This window comes from Cannabis sativa, chromosome 6 (assembly GCF_029168945.1).
Source record: "Cannabis sativa cultivar Pink pepper isolate KNU-18-1 chromosome 6, ASM2916894v1, whole genome shotgun sequence".
Taxonomy (NCBI): domain Eukaryota; kingdom Viridiplantae; phylum Streptophyta; class Magnoliopsida; order Rosales; family Cannabaceae; genus Cannabis; species Cannabis sativa.
Window position 1 is genome coordinate 7,656,936 of NC_083606.1, and position 24,754 is coordinate 7,681,689.

The window sequence follows — 24,754 nt, forward strand, 5'->3', positions numbered from 1 at the left end:
AATGAATTAGTAAAGAAATGGTTATTTTACAATTTCTTTTTTTTTTTTTTTTGCAAAATTAAAATTAAAACTTATTTCCTTTTCACCCTATTATTACCCAAATTTTTCATCATAGGATGAAATAGCTATAACAAATTACATTTTGGGGAGGTTTAATGTTATGAATTTGATTATAAAGTATATTACAAAATTTACAGATGAAAAATTTGAAAAAAAAAAAAATTACAAAAATAAATTAACACAAAAGAAAATATATATCTACGCCTTGAATTTTATTATATACAAAAGTACATTTTCAATAAAAATAGTAAATTATCTTTTTCTTTTTCTTTTCTTTTTTTGTATTAATGTATGTATACAAAAAAAATAAAAATATGTTAACACAAAAAAAAAATTATATTTACGCCTTGAATTTTATGATTTATAAAAATACATTTTTAATAAAAACAATAAATTGTTTTTTTTTATTAATGTATTTATAGTTGTCATGACTCGTGAGCTTGTTTTTGTAGATGTTGTTTGATTGTTTTATAGTTAATTTATAATTGCCGCAAAGTTAATTTCTCTCTTTAGTTATTTTTTACTTTTTGTTAAAAAAATATATTTTTGTAATCCAAAACTTCACAAACATATTTATATAAACAAAAACTTTAGGTCATAAAATTTTAAATAGAACATAAAAAAAAATATTTTTAAAAATTCCCCAACATTATATTTTTGAGCAATGGAGTTTAACTTATTTTGTTTTAAATTAAAAAGAAAAGAAAAATACATTCTATTATTTGATGTATTTTGACATCTAATATTAAAAATTGTTTGATCAATCTAATGGTGATAGATATTAGTGAAAGTAGAATTGAATGATCTTTATTATTGAACTAATGATATTAGTGAGCTGAATACAGGATCAGCAATCAACTATTTTTTTTTTTTATTTAAGCGTTTATATATTACAATCATGTATAACTTGAGACTCGAACCCAGGACCTCCAACACACACGCACTCTCCTAACCACTTGAGCTAGCCTCAAGTGATTTGATCAGCAACAAACTAACTAACTAACATGACAACATAATAATTAACAGTATCTAAGAATAGAGGTGAAGAGAAAACATGTTATTTGATTAGATTTTCCAAAATTACCCAGCAAACAAGAAAAATTAAATGTTCCAATTTCATTTATCTTATGGTGAAAAACTTTACATGTGAAACAATAGAGTTTGAAAGTTCATTTTCATGGCACAGTACTATTATGGGTACGAGCCTATTGTAATTCCTTTTGACCTCAAACAGAAAAGTAGACCCTACGAACAAAATAAAAAATAAAAATTAAACCGTGTCTTCTTCTTCTTCTTGTTCATATATTTTTTAATAAAAGAAAACCTTAATTAAACCGTGTGTATTATTCCTTCTTGATGGACACACGTTTTAGAAATTTATATTTTATAAGGTTAATTATTCTTTCCAAATTCCAAGCTGGACTCAGTTATATCCATTGACATAGAAGTTTCCATCCAAACCCTCTACATAAAAACTTACTCTTTCATCATCATCATCTTCATCTTCATCTTCATCTTCATGTATATATATAGACCATTGTTTGATTAATCATTTCACACTTCAAATTCTACCATTAGACAAAAGACTTTGATTTGAGAAAGTTAATCAAGGCTGCTAATTAAGCACCTATTTTAGTTATTATTATATATTTCTTCTGGGCATTTTGGTTGCATTGGAAATATAAACAATAATAGATTAAGAGATGAAGAAAGTTGATGAACAAAGAGATGATATTAATCATGAGAAAAGATTTGGTCTTCTTCTAGCAACAAAGGACTCAGAGTACGTGAAAAACATGTATGGAGGTTACTTGAATGTGTTCATGGCAGCTTTTGGAGAAGAAGGAGAGAGATGGGACTTGTTTAGGGTTGTTGAAGGAGAATTTCCTGAATTGGAAGAGTTGGCTAAATATGATGGCTTTGTGGTTAGTGGTAGTCCCTATGATGCTTATGGCAATCAGCCTTGGATTATCAAACTTTGCTCTCTCTTGCACACTTTGGATTCCATGGGCAAGAAAGTCCTTGGTATTTGCTTTGGTCATCAGGTATATAATTAATATAGTAAATATACATAACACATTTCATTTAACTCCATAGTAGAAAATATATATAAAAAAATTTCATTTTCAGGTGATATGCAGGGCACTGGGAGGGAAAGTAGGGAAAGCTGATAGTGGGTGGGATTTGGGGATAAGGAAGGTGAAGATAACAAAAGATTTGGTGCCATTAATAAGTAGATATGTAAAAGAATTGGAAATGGAATTGGAATTGGATGATATCCCAGCTTCTCTTTCCATTGTAGAATGCCACCAAGATGAGGTTTGGGAGGTTCCTTTGGGTGCAAATGTTATAGCATATTCAGACAAAACTGGGGTGGAGATGTTCACCATTGAAGACCATATTCTTGGTATTCAAGGTCACCCTGAATACACCAAAGACATTCTCAATAACATCATTGATCGCCTTCTCAACAATCACTCCATTGAGGTAAAGAAAAAAAGGGTTGCAATTACTTTTACTATTGATAGTTTTGTTAACTAATTCTTGGGACTTTCAATGTATGATTTCAGAGAGGTTTGGCTGAAGATGCAAAGTTTAAGTTGCAAATAGGTGAGCCAGATAGGAAGTGCTGGGAAAAGATCTGCAGAAATTTCCTCAAAGGAACATAAAATTCACCTCATTTTCTCTCTGCTTACTTTTATTGGTTATTTTTCATCATTAATTCTCTAACTTGACAAACATAATATGGTCAGCATTGAGAAAGAGATGGTAACAAACAGACAAACACTTTAACTTCTGTTGATTCCTCAAGGCTAATGCCATACAAGAAAATCTAAAACATTTATTCCTTATGTATACATATATAGCAAATTGGAGAATATTAAGAAGCATTTTAAAAAAATTCAGTTCTACATTGTGTATTGAATGAGAAGCTTACTACCTTTGAACCAATTCAGTTATCAAAGAATAGAATCAAATCATCAATAATACAAATCCTAGCACTCTGTAATCGTTAAAATTTGAAACAATACCAACCTAAAAAGTACATGGCAATTCTTAAACTAATGAAAAAACAGTGATGACTGATCACAATGCTGCTTCTTAAGAAAGTGTGCATGAAACTTTTGAGGGAACTCGTATGCTGATGCAAACAAAAACATCGTCCAATCATAGTTTCATTTTCATGCAGACAGTCAAACAATTTTTATCACCTCAAGATCAATGGGAAATTAGACATAACGGAAAAGAAACAACGAAAAAGAAAGGTAGGGTAACCAAAGCAATAAACTGCGTAGTTCTTGTATATCATTATTCCTTATGGTTACAGTAGTTCTAAAATTACAACAAATTGCAAATGAATTGCAGAAAATCAATGTGAAAACTTGCTAGCATGTGCTGTCTTTTGGTGTATTCAATACATGAAAATGGCCATGCCAGATGGGAGACTAAGATACAGGTCAATTTACTAGTTCTATTACAATTTTTAAGGGCCTATCAAAAGGAATAGAAGAGAATGCATTATTACAATATGGTATGATGCTACATGAAAACTAGACTTCAAACAAAGCTAAAGCTCAATGGGATAGACAACTACCCGAGCCAGCATTTTATTCCTAATTCTTTTCTTTTGTTTTCATTTCTCCCGCAATGATTAATATAAAATTGATAAGCCCCGAAAGAATTAAATTGTGGATGCAAACTATACAGTAGTACTTACAGTAGCTTCTATGAAAGGCATTGAAGATCTCTTGCGCTTCAAACCCCAGTCACTGAGGACATCCCTGAAGATAAGGGGGTTTGGTGATATCTTTGCTCGCCTGCCTTGTCTTTTTAATAATTCAACCTTATCTATTTTCTTTTTGGTTCCAAGATAGCCTTGGCAATTGGTAGCACCACAGTGGCACCTCACCTCAGGTCCAAATTGCACAAATCTGCACAAGTAAAATAATTAAAAGACATTCTCCTTAGCTTCAATAGCAAAGGTAGTTTTATGACTACAGATGTTTTTCCATTCCAAAACTTAAATTAGAAAAAGCCAAATGAAAATTCAAATGCAAAAGAAATGTCCCAGGAAACAGTTTAGCATGTGTTTGTTTTCTGTGGATATAATTATAGGAAGAGGCAAAAATGACAATACTAATGCTGTTCCTTATTACTAAAAGACGTCACTGACTAGATTTCAGTGAAGTTCACCAATGGTGAGATGGAAAGTATGTGGTTCCATTCCAAGATAGCAGTCATACAATCATGAATTATCAACTTTGTAAAGACTCCACTGTACCTGTAATCATATGTCAATGGCTCTCCAACTTTTATCAATCGAGCAGCAAATACACCCACGCGTGTTTCCCCATCAACCTGCCTGAATAAAATAGTAGTCAAATCGCATTTTTAATGAGAAATTTGAGTTTGTTACTAAAACAGGATTTCTTCCACTACTTCCAGAACAATGAATTAAACAAGTTATTCCAGTAACCAAAAGACATCAAAGGCCCATCATCAGATTGTACTAACCACTTTTCCAGAATACAGTTGGGATTACAACTGTGGTTTAGAAATCTAGATAAGTTCCCTTTAAAAGTTGCATCTATTGTGAAGTCTTTTCTAATTTCACACATATAGAAATTATGCACGCCTTTGTCTTTCATGTTCCACAGCCTTTGTTCACACAAAGCATCATCAATAACTGAAACGCCAAAGATCTAACCTTAGAAAGAGCTAATAGCTTGTAAATTGTAATAATAACAATAATTACAACCAAACAATCAAAAATAATATAAGCAAACATCCAAGAATTTCAATTGCCAGATAAGATAAATCTTCAATGTAATAAAAAAAATGAAATTAAGACTGCAGTTTTTCATACTTGAGGTGATCGTAAGCATAGCCTAGTGGTGTCACACCTCTCCTCACAAGAGGAGGTCCAGGTTTGAAGAGACCACTAACCCCAGAAAGTAAAGGAAGCCCCAAAGACCCTGGATATCCCATAAACACCCCAGCATAAAGCCATTGAGCACTTCCATACATGCAATAAACTATATGATAAAAATATTTATAATCCTAATTGATATTAAGAATTCAAATTTTCGAGTTAGAGATTTAAAGTTTGTGACAAATGTAGCTTTTTATACTCAAGAGGGTGTTAAATTGGCCAGGTAGTAATCAACATATAATCTAAAGGGCACAACTTTATAAGAAAACTTTCTTAAGACAATATGTTGATCTTAAAAAAGAGTGAAATGGGAAAATGAGTAGTACGCTTCATTATAAAGTATGACAAGCAAGGCAACAAATAAAACACCATTACCTTCACCAATATATTCAATAACAAATTCATCTTTGTTAATAGATTCCGCTGCCTCTACTCCCCAACCACAATGTTCAGTCTGTCAAGAAATTACTTGTTAACCTAATAGCTCGCAAAAGTATAATTTAGAACCTATCTCTCACAACATACAAAAGAAACCAAAAAAGAAAATGAAAAATCACTAAAGCATTAAAGTCTCTCTAGATTGTTAAGTGGTAGAATTAACAATCACCTTAACAAGTTTGATCTTCTTTTCCTTACGAAAAGGCCTGTTTGTGCAATTTCCCGAGCAGCGACAAGCCTTTGAGCAACTTATGCATTGAACTCTATAGATGATTACATGTGTTACAAGTTATAACTCAGAATTGAAACAACCAAGTATCTGGAATATACATGATACTTGTTCACTGAGTAGTTTCAAATTTCCATTGTATGGCACAATCTTAGAGGATGAACAATACATTTACTTATCATATAGTACAAACTTCACCTAACCAGCATACCAGTAAAATTTGAGACAGAAACAACTGGACAGAAGAGAAGTTCATTGTAACATTTAAGCGCGTAATAAATGTTAGGCTAAAAATCTGTGGCTAATACATAGCCGAGATTGATTTCCATTATGACACAAACATAAACAATACTGAACTTTCTACATAAGAAAGAACTACATGCACCAAAAAGCTAATTATTTTTACACATTCTATGCATTATAAACTTGCTTCAAAAGGCTTCATTGGTGAGCACACAAAGACATACTCAAATAGCAACACGTTTCAACAATACGAAGCATTTAATTTAAGAAGAGCAGTTAGCTAGCCAAACAAAATTTATTAGCTACATTGAGAGTCACTCACATATTAATTAACTGAAACATAATGACTGCCCCAAAAAAATGATTCAAAAATCACCTGCAAACACAACTCTGAGAGCATTCAGAGCTGCAACTTGTGCATCCAGTGCCATCATCAGCATCATCACGCTTCTTCTTCACAAGGTAAATGTCTAACTCACATTAAGGATGATTCCCATTCTAATATTTACCATGAACCATGTATCAATACTTTAACCAGTAAATGACACTTTAAAAATTATTTGACATGTGCAGTATATACTTCTGATATTCAACAAATTCACCAAATGATTGATACTAAATGCAATGGATAGCAACAGATACAAAAAAACAGGATACTACGCCTAATGTGCATGAAAGGGGGCGGCTCCATCTTATAATCAGTGTCTTTCCATGTACAGTCAATTTTGAACTCCTCATCAATGTAAGGCAGAGGCAAGCGACAAAACACCTCCTAAAATGTCAAAGATAAATGAAGTGGTATGAGCAGTCATTTCTAAGTAACTTTTCTTGCACATAAACACCACTAAAAATTGAAAAGTCATTTTTTTTCTTAGCTTTAAGAAAATAAATTATTTTGAAATGATGCGAACTTAGCCATAAGAACAAAGTTTATATCACTAAATTCTCTTTGCTAATGATATTGATGCAACTCTTGGAAGCATTTAATAGTTTGAAAAACACAACAAGATGAGAATGTCTCAAATTTGTAGTACCCTAAAATTCACGGTTTGTCATGTGCAAGATGAGAATTCACATACCTAGATCCTGTGTATAACACAAAGTAAAACTAACATACTTTAGCTAAAGCTAACCTCTATGTCGCTTGTTGAAGCTGCATTCTGCCCATTCAACAAAAAAATCAGTCCTGTCATCCAGCCTAATCAATGAAAATACAGACGAAGAATAAAACTTTAACAAGAAGTTAAGGACTCCATGCTTATGAAGGGAAAAAAAAAAAGTCAACCTCAAAAGCATTTGATCCCTTAAAAAGTAGCTGTATATTTGTAGCATCATCATAAAATCACAAACATAAGTCCAATGTAACAACAGACATGCAAAATAAAATTCACAATGTAATTAACATAGAATTTACTAACCCAAAATATATATATGTGTGTGTGTGCATGTGGGTAATTAAAATTCAGACAAGCAAATCAAGAGGAAAATAATGCAAACTTACAGAGTATATGGGACACATTATTAATGGGATTTTGTTCCAGTGATATTATTTATATTTTCAAAAATAAGCAATCAATACATTACTAAGAAAGGAAGGAAAGAAGAAATTGACCTCCCGACCGAGCCGCCAATCTGCAGGGTGCCTCCAACAAATAGCTTTCCCTTTCTGGTCTTTCAAAGAGATGACTTCGTCTGGCCATGCTGCACACTTATCGTGTGAAGCCATTGTGCATTTAACACAACGCCAATTTGGTTTCTTCAGCTTGCAAAGAAAGCATACCTATGCAGCAAAACAAGTAAACTTCATGAAAATTTGTTCAGCCTCCTTAAAAACAAACATATATGTAATGGTATGAGCAGTCAACATAAGTCACTGGCGAACAAAGGCTCATATTTCCTAAAAGATAATAATAATAATAAAAACTCTTCCTTCCATTGAATTGTGCATGATTCAAACATGAGATAAAATAAATGCATAAAGACATGTCAGAAAGAAAAAAAAAAACAATGATAAGCGAAAAGAAAATGAAACTTACATGTTGCACAGATACTACTAAAGAAAATAATTTGTAAGCAGTTGGGCAAATTAAATGACGCCCAAGAATGCCCAAAACAATGTATCAGAATCAGTTTAGAATAAATGTGTTCAGTGAGATCAAAACATTTGGTTGTGTGCACTCATGTATGTTTCTTCTTACAAAATATAAACAACAGAATCATAGCACAGTGATTGATATGATAAAAAGACCTGAAAGCAATGAAAACTATTATAAGCATTGTCATAAGAACTTACATGTCGTGGGCACTTGAACTTTTTCACATTATATGTTCCTCGCTTGTTCTTCTTCACACATTTTATGTGATAACAACCACGACAATCAGGAACTGAGCACACTAACCCCTCTCCAGGGTATATAAAAAAATGACAAACAACACATTCAACCTGAGATCAAATAAACAGCATATATATTCATATTCAATCTCAATCCTGGTATACAAAGTTGTTCAAAACAGTGACAATATTGTGGAAAACAAAAACATCAGAAAAATCATTCAAAGAAGGTAGGCCTTTAAGAGAATATAAGCCCTAGACCTACAAAGATTCCTAGAATTTAAAAGATTTGGAAATCAACTAAAATCTTTAAATTAATCAATAAATTATCACTATAATCACATCAAAAGACCATTATAAGTTCAATAAAATCAAATTTTCCCAATTTTTCCAAAAACCAAAGATAAAAAATAGATCAAATTTATAACAAATGATCACTGTAATCACATCAAAAGACCATTATAAGTTCAATAAACTCAAATTTTCCCAATTTTTCCATTAACACCAAAGATCCAAAAAATAATCAAGTTTATAACAAAGTATTACTATAATTACATTAAAAATAAAACATTATAACTTCAATACTCAAACTTTTTCCAATTTTTCAAACAACCAAAAAAATATCAAGTTTATAAAATCTTCTCTTTCCCAATTTTCTCAGCGACAATAGAAAATTCAAGAAAATTGAAATACCATTTTGTTCTCGCCAACAAGAAAAGGCAGGGAACAACGAGACTCGGGAACACCAGATTCCTTCTTCCGGCTAACCCAATCTCTCACATGGTCGTGCAAAGCCTTAGCAGTGGAAGCTTTCTTGGTCCGATTGGTTCGCTTCAATGCCTTAATTGCAGCGTCATCTGTGACCTGACCTCCAACTTCAATCTGTATACCTATAGTGGCCTTGACTGAATTGGAGAAAGGAGAGGAAATGGGATCGGGAGGGCAGTGGGTAAGGGCGATAGAAGCTGATAATGAAAGATTCCCGAGGTCGGGCATGGTTGTTGGTAGGTTGGATTGTGAAGTAGGAAGCTAAGGAAACCCTAGAAAGGGAAATTTTGCAGGAAGAAGAAAGAGAGGGAAAATTAAAACCATGGAGAGATTCAGAAATGGTGGGAATTTTGGGCGGGAATGGAATTTTTCTTTTTATCTTTTTTTTGGTCAAATATTTTCTGGTCAACAACAAAAAAAAAAAATAGTGAAATTACATATACAAGTAGAACCTCTATCCAAGAATACACTTAGGACCAAGTAAATTATATTCTAATTGGGAGGTTATAACTAAATAGAGTTACACTAGAAAAAAAAATTAAAAAACTTAAAATTATCAATATAACAATAATAACAATAAATAATCATTAATAATATATCATAATAGAAATATATTAGAGTAAATATAATTCCATACATGTATTAGAATTTAAAATAAAATTATTAATTTTACATAAATAAATTTACAAAATACATGTATATATTTTATTAAGATGTAATTATTCTTATATAGAGGTATATTTTGTTAATACGGGACTTAGAAAATGTATAACTAATTACAATTTAGAGGTTATTCTTATTTATAATTGGCCCAAATTGGGACTTGATTTTTTTATAACAAATTAGAGGTTATTCTTGAATAGAGTATTCTTAAATAGAGGTTCTACTGTATACCCCTTTTACTGTGAGACTGAGATGGGAGTTCCACTATACTTGTACAAGCTTTTATGTTATTTTTTTTCGCTAGGAAGTACAGCACCTACTTGAAGAGTTGAACGCTTTTATTTTTTTTTTTTAATAATGGTTGAATTTCATTAAAGAGTCTCTGCTAAAAGTACGGTCATCCTTAGAAAGAGAAGATCGCGCCAAAGCATACGCAACCTTATTAACATACCGTCTAACAAAAATAAAAGAAACAATATCAAAATCAGCAACCAAAGTCATACAATCATAAAGAATATGGCCATAAGGAGAAGCCATATTTTTGAACTTTTGCAAATTACTAATGACCCTTAAACAATCCGACTCAACAACAACATGTGACCATCCATTTGCTTTACTCCAAGAGCGAGCTTCCTTGATTCCAATGGCTTCAACAATATGAGGTTGCAAAGCACCTTCTCTAGATAAGCTTCTGGCCCCCAAAACCCAACCCGCAGCAGACCTTGCAATCAAACCCAGACCATACCGCCCTTGGTCGGCAAAAAGTGCACCATCCACATTAACTTTGACAAAAGGGAAATCAGGTGTTGTCCATTGCTCCACAGGTAGTACAGTGGGCCCTTTTAAGCTTACATCAGTGACATTAAGCTTTTGAGCATTAAACCAATCAACATAATTTAACTAAGCCATTGCCACTACCTCCCCCGCATCAGGGTGTTTGGAGCTCTAGACCAAATCGTTACGATGAGTCCAAATTGACCAACAAACCATACCAGCCTCAGCCGTACTCCACGATGCCAAACCCGCTTCAAACCAACTTGAGAACAACATTGCATCAGGCGCCACAGCAGTAATTGGAACCCTGCTCCAGCAACTTTGAGCAAAAGAGCACCGCACCAGCACATGCAAAGTCGTCTCAGGAGCAGCAAGACAGAACGGAGATGTTGCAGCAATTGGAACATGTTTTATGGAAAGATGAAACCGAGTTGGGAGACTGTTGGTAGAAGCTCTCCACATAAAATTAAGAACCTTTGGAGGGAGCTGTAACTGCCACAAGAGCCGCCAGAACCCAGAGCTATCTGGGATATCTCTGTTGGATTTCATTGATTGAAGCAGAGAATATGCACTCTTAACAGTGAAAACCCCTGACGCATCATGTAACCAGTACCACAAATCATAACTCATATGACTACTTAGCGGAATTTTCCACACCAAATCTTGATCTCTAGCAGTGAACACATCAGCTAATACTTCCCAATCTCATTCAACCAGCCCGACTTTCATTAAAGAGCCGACCGACTTTCCCACAAGGCCCGGATGGACAGATGCAATGTAAGGGTTCATCTTATCAGGAAGCCAAGGCTCAGACAAGATATTAACGGTAGAACCATCACCCACCAATCGTCGAACCCCAGCCCGAACTAACGCCTTGGCCTCAAACACACTTCTCCAAATATAACTCGGATTACACCCCAAAGTCGATGTGAGAAAATACCCTGACGAAAAGTATCTAGCCTTGTAAATTTGCCCCATCAAGCTATTCCCACAAGTCAAAAGCCTCCACCCTTGCTTAGCTAGTAGAGCTAAGTTGAAGACCCTTAAATCTTAAAATCCCATACCACCATTGCTCTTGTGTTTCGTGAGCTTGTCCCAGCTTAGCCAGTGTATGCCTTTATTCCTGATTGACCTCCACCAGAACTTGGTAATAGCTCGCTCAATGTCCTGACAAATTCCAACAGGAATGAGAAACACATTCATTGTACAGGCCAGAAGAGATTGAACAACTGATTTAACAAGAACTTCCTTTCCTGCACGAGATAGAAATTTATTTTCCCAAGACTGGATCCGCTTCTGAACTTTGTCCCGCAAATAACCGAAGATGACATTTTTATTCATGCCAACAGTACTCGGGAGCCCCAAATACATACTGTGCTCAGTCGCTTCATGGATGCCCAGAGTAGCACAGATGGCCTGCCGCAAATGAGATGAAGTATTAGTGCTAAAAATGACAGAAGACTTCCCAAAATTAACACGATGTCCCGTTGCAGTAGCAAACATCCAAAGCAACTGAAGAACCCGATTCATTTCACCATTGGTCGCCTTACAATACAAAAAGCTATCATCCGCAAAGAGCATATGAGAGACACTAGGCGCTCCATTAGCCACTTTACAACCATACAGCCACTTCCTCTCTTCAAACTTGTGAATAAGAGCAGAAAAAGCTTCAGCACATACCAAAAAAAGATAAGGAGATATAGGTGTTGGAAGTTATTTTACCAGGAACTTAGATCTACTCACAAGTATGTTGATTTAACAACCTAAATATGAACTTCTAAAACGATGGAAAATTAAACACATAAAAGTATCAGAAATCTTACATTGGGTGCAGCGGAATATATGTCTCCTCCCACTCAGATCTCTAACCCTTGATTCCTTTCTGTCGCAGAGTATAATCAAGATCTGAGCCTGATAGTCCTTCTTTGTTGTTTCTGAATTCTACACAGCCTTCCTCACTATGATTGAGGTATTACTTGATGTGTGTGGGCACTACTCTAACACTTATAGATTTCGAAACAGTGAAGGAATAGAGAGAGAGAGGGTGGCGGCTCAGAGAGAATTTTGAGTGAGAAAATTCTGTCAGAATAATGTGTATGTAAAATTGAAGCCTTTGTCTTCTATTTATAGAAGACCACCCAGGGCTATGGTTGAATTAATTGACATTTAAAATTGAAAAATCAATGAGAAAAGGGAAGCATAATGGCCGACCTAGGCATTGTGGAAACAAGGCTTGCCACTTTTCCAACTTTCCTTTTCCTACATTGATAGTTTCATGTTTTGTCAAAAACTGCCAATTCCATTGTTCAACCACATAAATGTCAAATCTAATTATTTAATAATTAAAATTAATTATCAAATAATTTATTGTCATTTATTTTATTAATAATAAAACTAATTAAAGTTTCCTAATTAATAAATATGCCCTTCAAAATCTCTATTTACTATTTTGCCCTTAATAAGTGATAAATTATCAAATAGACACAGTCTATCTTGAGAATTATAATTGATTAATTAAATTCAATTAAATGAGTCTTACAAGTAATATTATCTCAACTAATGGGGGGACCATGGGTCTATATATCCGAGCTTCCAATAAGCAGATCTAGAATTTACTACTTAAATTCACTGACTTATTAATTCTTCGTTGAATCCACACATAGAACTTAGAATTGCATTCTCAGTATATAGAATGCTCTATATGTTCCACCATATAGACACATCATTAGTTATCCATTGTTATAATCCTAATGTGATCAATGATCCTCTATATGGATGATTTACACTGTAAAGGGACTTAATTACCGTAACACCCTACAATGTATTTTATCCTTAAAACACTTAACCCTGTATAAATGATATTTCAACTAAGTGAAATGAGTACTCCATCATTTATTTCGTTTGGTTAAGCTCGAAGGAAATCACCCTTTGCTTACTATTCGCCATATAGAAGCTATAGATTTCATATTTATGTTAGCGCTCCCACTCAATCATACTACCGTGTTCCCAAAATGTACGTATCACCCTGACCCAAAAGTAGGCTTAACTAACAAATCAAAGAACACGAATAACACTCTTGAGATTGAGCCTAACCATATCAGGATTTCGATCATGTGATCTAGGATCAACTTAGTGATATTGAATTGAATAGATATTTACGGTAAGTTTTATAAATCTATTTCAAAGTTCAATATCGGTCCATTCCAATGCATACTCCATGCATCTAACCTGAGCTTTACTTTAACCAATGTTCTGAAAAGAACATAGCATTTCTCCAAATGCAAGTAAACTTTGTTGGAGATTGTCATATCAGTAAAACCCAGTGTTCTGATAAATCTAGGAATCCTTTATTCACATAGTCATGTTTACTTTCCACTGTGTTGACAACACAATAAACATGATCAAGTATGTGAAAGGGGTTTGGATGAATTTATAAATCAAATAGACAAACAATTGATTAAGTGAACCAAAACATACACAAATGAATGAAAAATACTTCTGTTACTTTATTGATATTGAATAATCTGGATTACATTGAAATAGAGTTTTATTTAGGGCATAAAACCCAACAATAGGGTCTCCTTGTCGTAGGCCTCTACTAGGCACAATAGGCCCCATAGTTCGGCCACTACTCACAATCCGGTACTGTACCGAGGACAAACAGGCAAAAATAAGACGAATCCATTTATCAGCGAATCCCAACCGAGCAAGCATAGCACACAAGAAATGCCAATCCACTCGATCATAAGCCTTACTCAAATCCAACTTCAACGCCATAAAACCATCCTTGCCCACTTGCTTCCGCTTAAGATAATGTAGAATTTTGAAAGAGACCATAATATTATCTGTAATCAACCTACCAGGGATAAAAGCGCTCTGATGCTTGGAGATAACCTCATACAGTAATCCCTTCATTCTGTTAGCAAGAACCTTAGTAATAACTTTAGCCATGACATTGTAGAGAGAAATGGGGCGCAGCTCACTCATTTGCTCAGGGTTCTTCTTTTTTGGAATTAGCACAATATTCGTATTATTCAGCCCTACCGGCATTTGTTCGGTTGCAAATAAATATTTAACTGTATGGATCACATCACTGCCAACAATGGACCAATATTTCTAAAAAAATTTCGAATTCATCCTGTCAGGACCGAGGGACTTATCTGGATGCATTTGAAGAGTTGAACGCTTTTATTAGTTCCATTACAAACAAAAGACAAGTCTACATTACCTTCCTTTTCTAAGAGTTTTTTAGTATTTTTTTTTTAGCATGTTAATTGTTGTAGTTATTTAAAATTACGTATAAATTTTTAAAATTTTAATTAGTTTCTTTTTTTTTTGCAATGAAAATTTTGAATAATTTTTAGTATTAAAAATAAACTTTAAATATTTTGTTACATGCATAATTATATTTTCTTATACATGTAATAAGAAATTGTTTGAACGATAAATTATTCATAATTTGCCAATTATGTAAAACGTCAATTGGTATATTATGAGAGATGCAAAAACACAAACATCTTAGGAATTCATCTTTATTGTACTACCATCTACATTAAAATAATCAATTAAATTGGTAAAGTGTGTTTTTTTTTCAATTAACTAGAATAAGAAGGTTAGAGTGCTTATAATGGTACATTTAGAGAGTTACAATGTCATTTGATTTGTGTGTAATTGGAGGTAATTACACAATTTAACATGTTTGTCTGACTATGTAATTACACTGTAACCGTGTAATTGAAAGTGATTGAGGAATTCCAATCACACTCTTATAAAATATTAAATTGGAAGTGACGTCACTGTTGATAATCATTATTGACGAATAAGGCATCCTCCACTGACGAAATATTTGTCCTCGTTAAAACATATAATTCTTGTAATGTCTCCGTTAATGAGAAATTAATTATATATTAAATGTACTTATTTTTTTTAATTAATACACATATAATTATAAATAATAATTATATATTACCAATAATCTGCTAATTATATTTGTTAATTTTCATGTCTTTACGTATATTCTTTCGTACATGTAATATGAATGATTCATAAATAAAGAAAAGAAAACTACAATGAAGGAATTAATTTATTGAATTGATCATCACAAGGAGAGAACTTGTTTATTATTATAGAAATAAATTATCATATTATTGCTTATTTCTCTATGCATCTACAAACAATATAAATGACCCAAATATTGAGTTAGCTAGCCTATAAACTCTCCCACAATAATGACTACATAAGAGTGAAACATATGAGAATGATTATCACTTGTAAACAATCCTCATACCCTTCTCTCTAAGGCCTTATATTATTATTTGGCCAATATAGCTAGGTCAATCTCTCAACTGATCGATTGCATATTAACAATTGAAAATAATAAATTAACAACAAATAATAATTATAAAAAATATAATTAAGCGATCTCCATGCATTTATTGAGGCTCTAATCGTACGTAATTAATTAATCAAATGAAATCGCAGGGGAACATAGGCTGCATGAACGAGTTGAGCTCACTGAATATGCTATCATCCCCATTCACAAAGCTTATGCTCGAAGAATCTTGGCACTGTTGATCCTCATAATATGCTTGCATCTCGTCAGAAAATGCGCAAGAGAGTTGTACATGATCGTGACGATCATCAGACTCAGGCAACAAAAGAGACGACGTTGGAGGAGACGAAGACAAAGGCGGGCAATTATCATTACCCGTCGAAGTCATCTCCATCATCTCCTTAAACTTAGATGATTGAAGCAAGAGGCCTAGGGCTGACGTGGCAGTGGCAGCCGGACGAGGCTGAATCATCTGTTCGGACGAGATTAGGGTTTCCCCCATAACATTGCATGAAATGTTTTGAAAATCATGGAAGAAACTACTACTTAACCCTAATTGATGATCATCTTGTTGTTGTTGGCTAATGAGAACATTTTGATCATGGGTTAATAAAGTGGTAGCCTCGTGATTAATAATATTAGGGTTTGGTAAGCTACTATTAATTAAGTTTCCATTGATATTATTATTATTATTAATATAAGTGGTAGTGGTAGCATTAGTGGTGGTAGTAGTAGTAGTAGAAGTAGTGTTAGGTTTCAACCATTTGATGTATCGGCTAAGGTCAAAGTTAGTGACTGCATTAAGCCCTCGGTACTCTATTGCTGCCATGTCGTATGCCGTTGCAGCTTCTTCTTGTGTAGCTGAAAATATAAAATAATTAAATTATAATTAATTTAATTAATGTTAATTAAAATGTAATTTTTTTTATATATATATAGTCATGATTATGTTAATATATAATGGGGTTGGCTAAACAAATACAGTATAAGGTTTGGTGGGACTTTGGCCAACTAACTATAAATATATACTGACCGATATTCTCTTGATATCTATCTATAAAATATAAGTAAAGCTATATATATAGGTTTTATAGATACTATATATAAATTGTTTATATATAATAACTTTCCTGTGCAACACGTAACTAATAATTAATATAATTAATTTAATAATAATATTTAAAAAGTATTATATAGCTGGTTTTTGGTTGAGCAATAATATTAGATAATCTCCAATTACGTTATTAGTTGCATGGCATTGTTGAGACATGTTAGTTGTTACATTAATTTACATATATTGGCATATCTAGCTATTATTTAAATCGAACCATATATATATGGATATGACATAGTTAAATATAATTTATTTATAGAATTAATATTTTTTTATCAAATTTATAAATATGTATTTGTTATATAATTAAATACACATTTCACATTATTCTTAGCCTATACGTACATAAAGATATTTATATGATAATTATTTGAATGTAATTAGAGAGGATGTAAATGTGTAATATATAATTACCATATGTACCAAGATATAGATATTTGTTGCCAAAGACTCGCCCAATTCGAGCTTCCCATCTTCCATTGTGATGATGTCTATTATTTCAACCAATGAAATTAATCACCAAAATTAAGAATATTAATTAATTAATATGCCAATAATTAAAAACATAATTCGAAAATGAAAAAAGAGTATATTTTATAAGCCACTACCAATAACTTAAAAATTTAAATATCAGACAATAAAAAAAAATTTCAAAGTTTTTTTGTGGTAAATGCCAATTAATCCTAACAATTTTTTTTTATTGTAATTATAAACTTAAAAAAAGTATTTCTACAATACATCCAATTAAAATGAGATGTACTGATGCAACTAACTGTTTTGGTATCTATAAAAATTTTTTAGTCTAAATTTTTTTATAGTTATTTAAGATATTTTATAAAATTTTGAGAAATTCACAATAATTTACAATATAAAATTCAACGTTAATCCATCTATTTCACACGCGTATAAAATAAAAAGTCACACGTGTTTTCGATGTGCTAAATTTTTTTAAATTTTTTAAAGTTTTGCCAAATATCTTAAATAAGTATAATATATACGATTATAAAAAAAATTAAACTAAGTATTTTTTAGAGACCGAAATAAATAAGGAACATTGATACACCCATTTTAAGAAAGTGTATTGTAAAATTTTTCTAAAATATATAAACCGTAAGTTTTTTATTTTTATTTTTTATATATATAAAAATTAATTAAATACCTTGCAACACCTCTATATTTTGAAACTCCTCGAGAGAACCCACTACTTTTCCTGTATGATTTTTACGAGCAATTATATATATTAATGTACAAAGTTATGTCTTATATATGCATATATATAATAATTAACTAATATTCAAGCTCCAAAAATTATGTATAATCAATTATTATAATTACCTTCTAAGTGATCCAATATACTCTTCTCTAGCCACACCTTCCATGTCCTTCAATTCTTTCTCATAAGTTGATAACTACAGTAGAAAATAAATAACTAAAAATTTTAATTTTATTTGTTGATTATAAATTAATGTACTATATTACAATTTTTTTTTTAAAAATAATATATATATTTAATGTAAAGAAATTAGAGTAGTTATTAACTAATCACTTATATAGTTTTTTCTATCATCAAATAGTTAGTTATAATTAATTAATAGTTATCTACTTAACCAAAGTCAAGTTGTTTAGGTTAAATTTGGTTATAATAAATTTTGCATTACCATATTTCTTAATATTGACTAAACTAATTAATTAATCTGGCCATAATATTTTTTTTGTTATTTGATCATCTCAAATTTTATGTCGAATTGATCATGTTTTAATAAAAAAAACATCCTTAATTAGCATTAAGCGCTACAAGAAATTTTTTAATTCGAGTAGGTTTCAAAAACTACGTCCTAATTACTTATATATGGTTTTTTTTTATGTCATTACTTGAGACATATTGCAGGCCAAGAATTGATATAAAAATATGATTAATTTTCTATAATGTACTTATTAAAAATTTATATAATTAAAGATACTTGAGAATTTATTTATGGGAAATAGTAAAGAAAAAGAAAAAAAATTACTGGAAAATTGAGAATGGTGTCATGACCCCAATATTTCAATGCTGCTAAATCATATGCATGTGCTGCTGCTTCCTCATCATCATATGCACCTGAAAATTTTAATTAATTATTCAACACATTATTAGTCAAAATTAAAAATAAATTAAGTTAAATCTCCCATTAATTTATTGAATAATAAAAATAAAGTATATATACCAAGATAAACTGCATGAAGGTAGTACGGCATTAATTTCATCATCCATCACCACCAGAAAATTCCCACCAAAGAAAAAAATAATAAAAATCAATTAGATTATTAAGAATTAATTATGAGAAAATTAAATATGATAATAACTAATTAATTATAATTAAATTAATAATTTACGTACCTTGACGTCCTTTCTTGTTCTGAGATTCATTCCAACAATTCTTATCCCACAAATGAGCTTCATACCGTCCAGTCCATCGATGCCTTAATTAAAATTAAAAAATATATCCCATTTTATTATCATAAATCATTTTTTTCATTTTTTATTATAAAAACAAAAATAAAATGGAAATAAAATCATGTAAAAATATATGTATATATGATAATATAAAAATTAAAAATTACCTTGTGACACCTCGATAAATAGAGCTGCGTTGAGGAGGAGAATCTCTAGGAACACTTCTTCTTGTTCTTTTCACTTTTGGAACATGTGTCCCATTATTATTAGTATTAACATTTGCACTATTATTTTTCTGTGATAACTTCGCCATAGAAATTGAAATAATAATAATGAACTTAATATTAATAATTTGGAGTGAAGAGATGATGATGATGATGATGAATTTTATAAAATATAATGAAATGAAGGTTATAATAATCTTTTTTGGTTTATTGAAGAATATAAATTATTATGATGACTTGGTCTTCAAAAGAGGAGGGTTTTAAAGAAGAATGGAATTGAGTAGAGAATTAAAGAGATTAATTAATAATTAATTAATTAAATAAATAAAAAAATTGAGGGTTGGAAAAAGAGTAATTAGTAGTACTTGAGGGGTGTAGTGTGGGCTGTCAATGGAAAATGAGATATATTTTTGGGTACCACTGATTAAGATTGGCCGGCAGAGTGGAAGATAAGAAAGAAAGATAGTTTGTTTTAATTTATTAATTAATTAATTTAATTAATTTTGTAATAAGATATATACATATTTATATATATGGCCGACTTCTTCCGGCCAATACTAGTATCTTCTTCCTCTTTGTCTTCTTTTTTTAATTTTTTTTATGTGCTGTAATTATATATAAATCTTATTGTTTATTGTAAAAAAAATGTTGTTAGTAATATACATATATCTTGCTCATGATTTTACATCTTTTTTGTTTTATTTGAATATTGCTATTAGATATTTTAAGGTGGTAAATGATATTTAATGTAGCACGTTGTAAGAGCAACTGCAAGGAGACACCATATATGTATGTAGGGGTGGGTATCATTCAATCCAATCCAATTGAACCGAGCCAATCCAATCTAATCCAATTACCAAAGGTTCGATATCCAATTACAATGGGATTGGATTGGATGCTAAAAGTTAGATTCTAATTGGATTGGATCGGTTATTGGATGTCAATCTCAAAATCCAATTAAAAATCGATCCAATCCAATTACATTTATATATATATATTAAAAAATTATTTATATAATAAAAAATATTGTAAAATATAATAAATATTTATTATATTTTTATTAGATTTTTTTGTATGTTGAATTTGTAACACTTGATTGTTTAGTGTATTTATTTTTATGATGTTTTGTTCTATTTTATTAGTTAGAAATGTTGTTGTTTTAATTATTTAAAACTTTTAGCTACAATACACCTGTAAGAATAGTATGTTTATGAAGTACTAAACTTAAATAAAAAGTACTTACCAAAAAAAACTTAAATAAAAAGTGATACTTAGTTTTTTACGCATTTTTCTTTATATTTTTAAGCAAATATTGAAATTTATGTGTGTAATTGGATATCCAATTAAAAATCGATCAAATCCAATTGGTAATTGGATTGGATCGGATGATGATTTTCCAAATCCAATTACTAATTGGATTGAAACGGATGAGGAAAAAAAGGTTGGATTAGATCGGATGCCCACCCCTATATGTATGTATGTTGTGATTCATCCTCTAACGAGACTGCATTCAACGCACTATTTTGGACTCGTTTGGTACGCCGTATAAGGATTGTATTGTATTAAATAATAAATAACACTATATTTGGATAAAACAATGTATTGTATTAATTATTACGACCAAAATTTTTAATACAATGTATGTTGTATTATTTAATACATAATAAATGGTCCGTATTAGCTTGTATTATTATATTTATAAAAGATTTAGAGTAAACACCAATCTCTGACCCGAACCCGGACTCGGACCCAGACCCAAACCCAGACTCGAACTCGGACCCGGGACTCGAACCTGGACACAGATCCCGGACCTAGACTCGGACCCGGACCCAGACTTGGACCCGGACCCAAGTTCGGACCTTGACTCGAATTTGAGACCCGGAACCCAGACCCGGCACTGGGAGCCAGACCCAGACCTAGACCCGGACCTAGACACGGGGCCCAAACCCAGACCTGAACTCGGTCCCCGACCCGGGACCCTGACTCGAACCCGAACCCGGACCCGTAGTTAGTGTTGGGGTCGAGTGTATTGAAAATATATTATAACTTTACACGATCAATTAATACAAGTCATACCAAACATTGTATTATATTAAATAATACTAGTACAATACAATACAATACAATCCAACACAATACAATACAATACGGCGTACCAAACGAGCTCTTTGAGGTTTTTTCTACAATGCACGGTATATATATTGTGCACTGTAGTCATGATATATATTTAATTAATATTTATATATATTTATATTATTGCATGTATTTATGAAATTAAGAATTTATTTTTGGAAAATTTTACAATATATATTTTTAAAAGTGATGTACGAATGTACTCCTATTTACGTCGACACCTGACAGACTTTTTTAGTCTATTTTTTATATAGTCGTGTATATTATAGTTATTTAAGATATCCTATAAGAAATTTAAAAACATTTAATACTCCTAAAACAATATGCACTTCTTTTAAAAATGGCGCACTAATATACTCTACTTGTTTTGGCATTCACAAGACTTGTTTAGTCTTTTTTTTTAATGGTGGTGTACATTATAGTTATTTAAGACGTCTTGTTAAATTTCGAAAAATTTAGAAAAATTTAACACGCCGAAAATAAAATTCAAACTTTTTGTCGCGTGACTCTTTTATTTAGAGAGGTGCATTGTAAAAATATCTTATAATATTTTTTTTTTTGTGTAAATTTAAATGTGAATACCATAAATTATTTTATTTTCAATTATAATTTAAGTAAAAGATTATTATATATATTTTTATTTTCTTAAAAAAATTACAATAAAAATATTACAAATTTAAGCACATATTAAAATTAAAATTAGACACATTAGACATCATATTCTTGTTAATCAAGAGTACACAAACTTTATATTACACAGTAGAACATTATAAAATTAAAACATTGTCAATAGTACATAATAATAGTATTACAAACTTAAACATACACTTAAAATTAAAATCAAACACACCGAACACACTAAACGGAAAAGTAATAACATAGATATGAACCTTTATTGATAAAATATGATACAATAATTCAATAAAGTAGAAGACTATTTCCTGATCGAGATAGTTATAATATGAACTATAAACTTGCGAGTCATTTTTAGCTCTTTCACCTTGATCTTGAGATCGTTGGCCTTCATCTTCAACGCCATGTCCCGAATATTGAGATGCTCGATATTGTTATCCCTTATATTATGATTCCTGATATTGAGATTCCTGATATGGATATCCCTGATATTAAGATTTCTCATATTGAGATCCTTCTCTTTGTTCTCCAACGTCTTCAAATGTTTGTGCTTTCATTGTAAATTCATATTTTTTTTGCTTTGAATGTACTGATGAAACTCTGAATCAGATATAGAATTTAAATTCGTGAATAAAATATTTTAGTCAACCATTATTCTGTAACGTTCATTTCTATCTTTGTTTCTCTTTTCAATAACTTGAATGAATTCTTTATTTTGTTCTATTAATTTGTTGAATCTACCATTACCTAATTATTTTTCTTTTGCTTTTTTCACACCACATGGTCAATCTGTTGGATAAGTATTAATTTTCTCATTGTTCATGTTTAGATCAAATGAACTTATACCGGTGGATGTTGATGTTGGAGACTAAAAATTGTGAGACGATGATTTGGATGAAGTGAAAATAAGACTTTTGTGTTGGAATCTATGTGGTGCATTGATGTTCTCATCATTTGAAAACTTATGAATATCTTTGAGGATGTGCTACACACGATCAAATTTAAAGCCTTTGTTGTATTTTTTATCTTGGGTTAATAACATCTTCGTTTGAATTAATTGTTAGAATATAAATTAAGTAATAGCGTCAATAAAAATTAAAAATAAGATAGTAACAATAACTAAACTATAATAACAAACACTTACAATGTCTTCTACTGAAGCACCACTTGGATTTTTATTTTTAATTTGGTTGATACATTCCCTTAATTTTGTAACAACACTATTAATAGTAGACATTCGAATTTGCAAAAATCTTATTGGTCGAGGTTTATTACTAAATTTTCTATATTTGTGGTACTGTGATTCAACTTTTGTCCAAAAATTATTACTTATTTAGTTTCTTCCTATGATTGGATTTTTCAACATATGCATGACACAAGTGCACATCTTCCTCTACTGAGTAAGAAGAATCGCGAATGAAAGACATTTTTGAAGAAAATGTAGCTATTTAGAAAATATGTTGAAGAGATGTGATCAAATTGAATCAGAAGTGTGAGATATAGGGAAGAAAAATACACTACAACGATTGAGATCATGGTTAAATAATTTCAGCGGCCAAAATTAAACCGTGAGATTTTTTATCTTCTAATTTTAGATTCAGAAGATAAGGATGTGATGTAACAACACACTGCAATAGTTGAGATTGTGGTCAAATTATTTCAGCGACTAAGATTAAACTGCGAGATTTCTTATCTTCTAATTTTAGATTCAGAAGATAAGGATGTTTACACTATAAAATATGGATATGATACATGATATAAGGTACACCAAAAATATATACAGTTTAACTTTAAAAAAATATGAATTCTTATCCTGGTAGTTCATCTTATTTATCATCGTCTTCTTTAGAAAATGAATATTATGATGATATAGAAATGCAAGTGGTATGTCAAATCACTGCTAATAATAATTTTTACATCGCTCAACACGAAAAAAACCAAGGCTCACGTCGGGGCTCGATTCTTGGTTATATAGTTATTAACTGTGACTGAGAAAATACTGATCGTAATCTTTTCAACGACAATTTTATAGAGAATCCTCAATTTACCAATTTGATGTTTCACCGAAGATTTCGAATGGGTCATCCTTTATTCTTTCGTATTTTGGATGCTATACAAAGACATGAAAATTACTTATTCCAACAAAGGGATAGAATGGGAAAACTCAAGTTATCAGGCTTGCAAAAAGTAATAATTGTATTTTGAATACTAGCATACGATGTGCCGGCAGATGCTACCGATGAATACATCAAAATAGGAGAATCTATTACTTTAGAAAGCTTGAAGCAATTTTGTCATGCTGTTGTTGAATTGTTTGGAGCCCAATATCTCCGATCACCCAACGCTCATGATGTTGCAAGACTACTCCACATTAGTGAACGTCGAGGTTTTTCAAGAATGTTGGGAAGTTTAGATTGTATGCATTAAAAATAAAACAATTACTA

General features: G+C 31.3%; 3 protein-coding genes across 5 annotated transcripts; 1 reads left to right on the forward strand and 2 right to left on the reverse strand.

The window, feature by feature from the left end:
• Positions 1-1,471: 1,471 nt before the first annotated feature.
• LOC115724737 (gamma-glutamyl peptidase 3) lies at positions 1,472-2,914 on the forward strand. The gene is made up of 3 exons (XM_030654072.2): positions 1,472-2,105; positions 2,191-2,547; positions 2,631-2,914. The coding sequence occupies exons 1-3, from the start codon at positions 1,764-1,766 to the stop codon at positions 2,727-2,729; spliced, it is 798 nt and encodes a 265-aa protein (XP_030509932.2). The 5' UTR covers positions 1,472-1,763; the 3' UTR covers positions 2,730-2,914.
• A 418-nt stretch (positions 2,915-3,332) lies between these two features.
• LOC115724433 (histone-lysine N-methyltransferase ASHR3) lies at positions 3,333-9,416 on the reverse strand. Of its 2 annotated transcripts, none has more exons than XM_030653717.2 (11): positions 8,929-9,416; positions 8,197-8,346; positions 7,516-7,683; positions 7,037-7,063; positions 6,561-6,675; positions 6,280-6,373; positions 5,601-5,694; positions 5,369-5,447; positions 4,576-4,747; positions 4,343-4,423; positions 3,333-3,992 (listed from the first exon to the last, which is right to left on the reverse strand). In XM_030653717.2, the coding sequence occupies exons 1-11, from the start codon at positions 9,229-9,231 to the stop codon at positions 3,761-3,763; spliced, it is 1,515 nt and encodes a 504-aa protein (XP_030509577.2). In that variant the 5' UTR covers positions 9,232-9,416; the 3' UTR covers positions 3,333-3,760. The 2 variants fall into 2 exon arrangements, with proteins under 2 accessions (XP_030509577.2, XP_030509578.2); XM_030653718.2 differs by having other exon boundaries at positions 3,924-3,992; positions 4,343-4,419; positions 8,929-9,382.
• A 6,140-nt stretch (positions 9,417-15,556) lies between these two features.
• On the reverse strand, positions 15,557-19,897 carry LOC115695638 (AP2-like ethylene-responsive transcription factor BBM). Of its 2 annotated transcripts, XM_030622691.2 has the most exons (8): positions 19,488-19,897; positions 19,264-19,346; positions 19,091-19,099; positions 18,896-18,984; positions 18,222-18,295; positions 18,046-18,096; positions 17,301-17,377; positions 15,557-16,633 (listed from the first exon to the last, which is right to left on the reverse strand). In XM_030622691.2, the coding sequence occupies exons 1-8, from the start codon at positions 19,631-19,633 to the stop codon at positions 15,906-15,908; spliced, it is 1,257 nt and encodes a 418-aa protein (XP_030478551.2). In that variant the 5' UTR covers positions 19,634-19,897; the 3' UTR covers positions 15,557-15,905. The 2 variants fall into 2 exon arrangements, with proteins under 2 accessions (XP_030478551.2, XP_060972970.1); XM_061116987.1 differs by lacking the exon at positions 19,091-19,099.
• Between the last annotated feature and the right edge of the window lie 4,857 nt (positions 19,898-24,754).

What these genes read in the sequence shown, in the direction of transcription:
- LOC115695638 (XM_030622691.2), bottom strand. Translation starts at nt 19,633, where the DNA reads ATGGCGAAGTTATCACAGAAAAATAATAGTGCAAATGTTAATACTAAT. An exon ending in TATATTGGATCACTTAGAAG is followed by an intron (nt 18,097 to 18,221) that starts GTAATTATAATA and finishes AAAATCATACAG; the next exon opens with GAAAAGTAGTGGGTTCTCTC. An exon ending in TCTATATCTTGGTACATATG is followed by an intron (nt 16,634 to 17,300) that starts GTAATTATATAT and finishes TTATATTTTCAG; the next exon opens with CTACACAAGAAGAAGCTGCA.
- LOC115724737 (XM_030654072.2), top strand. Translation starts at nt 1,764, where the DNA reads ATGAAGAAAGTTGATGAACAAAGAGATGATATTAATCATGAGAAAAGA. An exon ending in GTATTTGCTTTGGTCATCAG is followed by an intron (nt 2,106 to 2,190) that starts GTATATAATTAA and finishes TTTCATTTTCAG; the next exon opens with GTGATATGCAGGGCACTGGG. An exon ending in TCAACAATCACTCCATTGAG is followed by an intron (nt 2,548 to 2,630) that starts GTAAAGAAAAAA and finishes GTATGATTTCAG; the next exon opens with AGAGGTTTGGCTGAAGATGC.
- LOC115724433 (XM_030653717.2), bottom strand. Translation starts at nt 9,231, where the DNA reads ATGCCCGACCTCGGGAATCTTTCATTATCAGCTTCTATCGCCCTTACC. An exon ending in CTTCAACAAGCGACATAGAG is followed by an intron (nt 6,676 to 7,036) that starts GTTAGCTTTAGC and finishes TTGACATTTTAG; the next exon opens with GAGGTGTTTTGTCGCTTGCC. An exon ending in AGAAGATCAAACTTGTTAAG is followed by an intron (nt 5,448 to 5,600) that starts GTGATTGTTAAT and finishes ATTTCTTGACAG; the next exon opens with ACTGAACATTGTGGTTGGGG.